The sequence below is a fragment of the Phaethon lepturus genome, unplaced genomic scaffold, assembly GCF_000687285.1.
Source record: "Phaethon lepturus isolate BGI_N335 unplaced genomic scaffold, ASM68728v1 scaffold45723, whole genome shotgun sequence".
Taxonomy (NCBI): domain Eukaryota; kingdom Metazoa; phylum Chordata; class Aves; order Phaethontiformes; family Phaethontidae; genus Phaethon; species Phaethon lepturus.
In genome coordinates this window covers 266-4,816 of record NW_010530631.1, presented here as the reverse complement: position 1 = coordinate 4,816, position 4,551 = coordinate 266, and the positions used below count along the sequence as shown (strand labels likewise).

The 4,551-nt window shown below is 38.5% G+C and overlaps 1 protein-coding gene across 1 annotated transcript in view; it reads right to left on the bottom strand.

Moving 5' to 3' along the window:
* Positions 1 to 206: 206 nt before the first annotated feature.
* Positions 207 to 4,551, bottom strand: part of LOC104618665 (cell division cycle 5-like protein) — a gene marked incomplete at its 3' end in the record, with an annotated part of 4,601 nt that continues 256 nt past the window's right edge. Inside the window, exons 2-4 of the mRNA XM_010284313.1 lie at positions 2,273 to 2,376; positions 1,177 to 1,338; positions 207 to 380 (exon numbers count right to left, since the gene is read on the bottom strand). Coding sequence (XP_010282615.1) covers positions 207 to 380; positions 1,177 to 1,338; positions 2,273 to 2,376 — 440 coding nt within the window. The remainder of the gene's footprint in view (positions 381 to 1,176; positions 1,339 to 2,272; positions 2,377 to 4,551) is intronic.

The window sequence follows — 4,551 nt, the reverse complement described above, 5'->3', positions numbered from 1 at the left end:
AGATCTTTCCCAACCTTAATGATTCTGTGATGACAGATGAGAAGGCAGGAAACACACAAAGAAGAGGAAAAGAAAACTGGAACTGGAAAAGTATAACTGACTGGCCAGATACAGAAATAAGATAAAACCCCTAAGAAAAAATGATGGGGAAGACAGGACGGGAACAGAAGAAACCCAGGGTATAGAGTCTGTGTAAAAAGAAAAACCACAGAGAGATTTCCATCAAAAGCAGTAAAAAAAATCGTATCTTACCTTCATCCATGTCAATAGGATCTGGCCTGGCTGGTTTAGTTTCCGGATTTGGATCAATTTCTCCAGGTTTAAGTTTCCGAGGATCGTCAGCAGTTTCTTCCTCATTGTCTCTCTGAGCAGCTTTGTCCCTAAAAACACATTGTATGTATGTCACAACTGGCTCTTTGTTCCCAAAGACTGATAAAAAGAGTAACCTTGTACTATGTACCATACATAAACCTGTTATACAATTGCTGCAGGAAAGATTCATGAACATGGTACAGTTATATAATCTTAAATTAGGCAAGAGAAAGAAGCCAAAATAGTATTATACTAAAACAATAAAATACTATATAAAATGCAGTATTGATGAAGGTAGTAGTACAGACCTCTCACTGGCAGTAAGGACAAGAATTCAAGCAGTGTGACAAAATGAACAATGAGGAGTTTCCCATGATGCTTTTCTACTCAACCAATTACACCATAACTAAGAAAGCTCACAAGGGAAAACAGCACTTTCCTTCTCATGGCCCAAAGAAATCCTCTGTGGCATACAGAGATAACACATGACAACATGTGTTTTATATTTGTCTTTTTTCTTCTCTCTTACACACTCATGCTTACCAGCCAGTCAAAAAATACCCAAATAAATCTGAAATGGAAGCATCAATCTTGACACTCTAGCCAGAATGACCAGAAGCAAGAAAATATACACCTCTCTCTCTCTCTCTCTATTCAAGCCTGCTCCCCCAGGTTTCCGGAGCTGCTTCTTTCAAGCTTGACACATTGACTGAAAAGAAACAGTCCTTAAGGACTTGCTCACACAAGGACTCGGTCAACTTGAAACCACCATACTTCAGCACCAGGGGTGAAGGGAATGATGCATCTATACAATAAACTCTGCAGATTTTCCTGGTACGCAACTCTAGTAAAACAGCAACTCACAGCAGAAATTCATAGTGTTCCAAACACTGTGCAGCAGTTCTCCCAATAATTGGGGCAATGGTTCTCCACTGGGTTGGCATTAGCTTGGCCAGGTGCAATAGTTTCTCCTCTTCTTCTCGTGACCACTCTGTCTTTTTGATGCTTGGGTCTAGCCATTCATACCTGTTAAAAAAGAAAAAATTAAGGACAACATATAAAAGCTATCCATTGATTTGTCTTCAATTACTTTAGAACAGTGTTTACTGAAATCATCACAATGAGATTTCAAAATCTTGTCATGTAAACTTCATACAAGTTTTTTCTGTCAGAGTATTTTTATGACATACATGTCATAATACGTCATATTATGCTCAAATATGTATTTGAGCTTCAAAATATATGATTTATCCACCACTTTTCATACAGATATTGCCTCTTCTTTCTTTCCCCATCTCTATTCTGGCAAAGGAGTCATAAAATTAATCCAGAAAAAGAAAAGTAAAAATCACAACAACCAAAGGTACCAGAAATGGTAGATTTGTTTGGTCTGGATCCTTTAATAGTTATCTGAGTAATCTTCAACTGTGCTAATACTGTTACCTTCACACAGAAGTATTCTAACATATATGTGCGGTTCAGTCCTTGAGAAACTAAGTCTGATTCTCAAATAGGTTCATACTGCATGCATTTGCATTACTTTTAAGCTTCTATTTTTTTATATAAAATGAAATTCCACAGTGCAATTTCTAAACATTTATCCTCAAGCCAAACTCTCATTATGAAAAATTAGTAAATTATCTGTAAGAGAAATTAAAATCCTACAATTTTACTTCATTGGTAATAAACACTGATTAAAAATGTGTAAATAAGGGGAAAAAATCATGCATACAATTTTAAGTGATTTGGCATTTGCTAACACTGCAGTCACTGGCAAACAGAACATTTGTTTATTTTTGTTCCATTACTTTCAAGCAATAGGAATTCGAAATATCCACAATAGCAGAAATTAAATAATATTAAAACTATTGTTCCTCTGTGGATATAAATCAATCTGCAGTAATTTCTAAATTCCCACCAATTATGAATCTTATTCCCAGACATGGCACTTGTCACTTACCATCTGGCTTTGCACTGCTTTGCTGATTTTCTATGCAATAAGGAAGCAATACGAGACCACTGGTTTTTGCCATATTTCATCACAGCTGCTTTCAGAATTTCATCCTTATAAAAAAAAAAAACAAACCTGCTATGGATCACAAGAACTCACAAAAGAGAAAGTTTGAGCTCAAGCTGAAGAGAACATGGTGGATTTCATCTAACAGGCTTACCCAGTGGAAACACCACAGCACTGCTGCTTCTTTTCCACATTTTCTTCTCAAGATTAATGAGGATTTGTATTTCAAAGGCCAGTTAAATCAAAAAGGATTAAATGAAAAAGACAAGTGACGATTATTGTGGCCTACTTCACAGACCCAACAGAACTTCCAATGCTCTCTAATGTCCAGTTTTTAAAGGCAAGGAGATAGTGAAGTGTTTGTCTGGTAATGACACAATATTTTGAAAAAAAATATTGATAGATACATCTGGGTAGCTTGTTTTAAATAATACCATAAAATGATCCTTTTTTTTTTTTTTGCATGTTTTAATGCAAATGAAATACCTATTAATGGAATATGATGTTAAAAAGTATCACAAAAATAAAGGAACTTTATAGTAAGTTTCTCATTAACAAGTAAACCAAAATAAACCACTTTAATGTTCAGAATGTAACATCTGAAAGTGCTGATCCCAAAGCTTATGAACTTCTGGGGGAAAAAACATGTAATGGATTCAGCTGGGAAGCCTGGTTGTCCACATACATAAAAGTATGCAGTAAGATTTGATCAAACGCTAGAAGTCCCATCAATTGTCTGTCAATCCATCCATCAATCCCTTCCTGCCAGATAAATGGGTTCGTTATTTCTGGTTTCCTCATAGGTCAGAAAGTGGTATTTTAAATGCATCAAAGCTATTCTTGAAGCCTTGCCAACCACAGATGGTCCTCTTCTGTATCTAGAAAGTACCTGTAGCTGTGTTCAGAATCTCTTCAGCAGCGCAGTGCACATGCTAGTCATCACAGACAGATACCGTGTCTAGCACGGACATCTCTGAAAGAGCACAGCAACTTTTAACTGTAAGCTGTTGATGAGCTCTGGCTTGAGCTGCTGCAGGAAACAATTAATGTAATTTCTACTGAAAAATAAATAGTGAATCCTCTTGTGTATTTTAAAATTTACTTAGTGTTACATGGCATGCAGTAGCCATACTGATGACATTAGTAGGCTTTTTTGCAATTAATTTTCCTAGTGACCTGGTATCAACTAGTTCCACTTTCTGTATTATTAATGTTTTATGTATGATCAAAATGGTAATCAAAAAAATAGCACCAAAGAGAGCTATTTCAGGTCTGGTACACAAAAACGGATGAAACAATGATCTATTTAACCCACTGCTGTTTCACTTAACAGTCATCAAAATTAGTTAATTATGGAAGACCATAAAAACAGGGTATGCATACGGTGGTTCTTCCTATCCTCTGCTGATCTCCAATTTAGCAGCCTGGCACATACTCGATATATCATAAGTGGTTAAAAGCACATAGCACATTTATCTTCCATTATTTTTTTTCACTGCTTTTTGGAACTATGTACATGCCCAGCATTCACAGCATACAGTGGCAGAGTTCTGGATTTTACACAGTGTTGGATACCTCCTTTTGCTTTAAACAGGCATCTAATAAAACTGACATCCTTGATTTCCCATGTCATTATTTTCCTTTTCACCATCACTTGTTCTGAAAGCATGTGACAGCAAAAATGATAGGGGTTTTTTGCTCTTTTTTGGAACGACAAGTAGATTTCAGGCTGCAGATGAAAAGCCCATGCCCATCTTCACCATTTCCACATTTGGAAGGGTTTTCAAGGGCAAGTGATTCCAGCTCCCTCATACCCCCAGAGCGTAAGAACCCTGCCTACGCAGTATAAAGAAAGGGACATCTCCGAGGACGACACGGCCCACGCATCCCCTCCAGCCGCTTTGGGGACGGTCTGTCGAGAAGGCAGGGACAGGACACACGCACGGCTGATGTTCCTGTCCTCCCCAACCAGCAGCCTTAAAGAGGAACAACACCGATTTGACCTCCGCCCGCTAGGGCAGGGAACAAGCAGGAAGGTCCAAGGTGCCGAGGAATCAAGCCCACCAGAGCCACTGTGCCAGCAAATTCCTAATCCTCTACGCCCCCCGCTACGGAGGAACCAGACAGAACCCAATCTCCCCCCGCCCGTTACAAGACACCCCACTACATGAACGCCCTACGCATGCGCACCACGACCCCTCCACCAGCGCCTGCGCACTAGC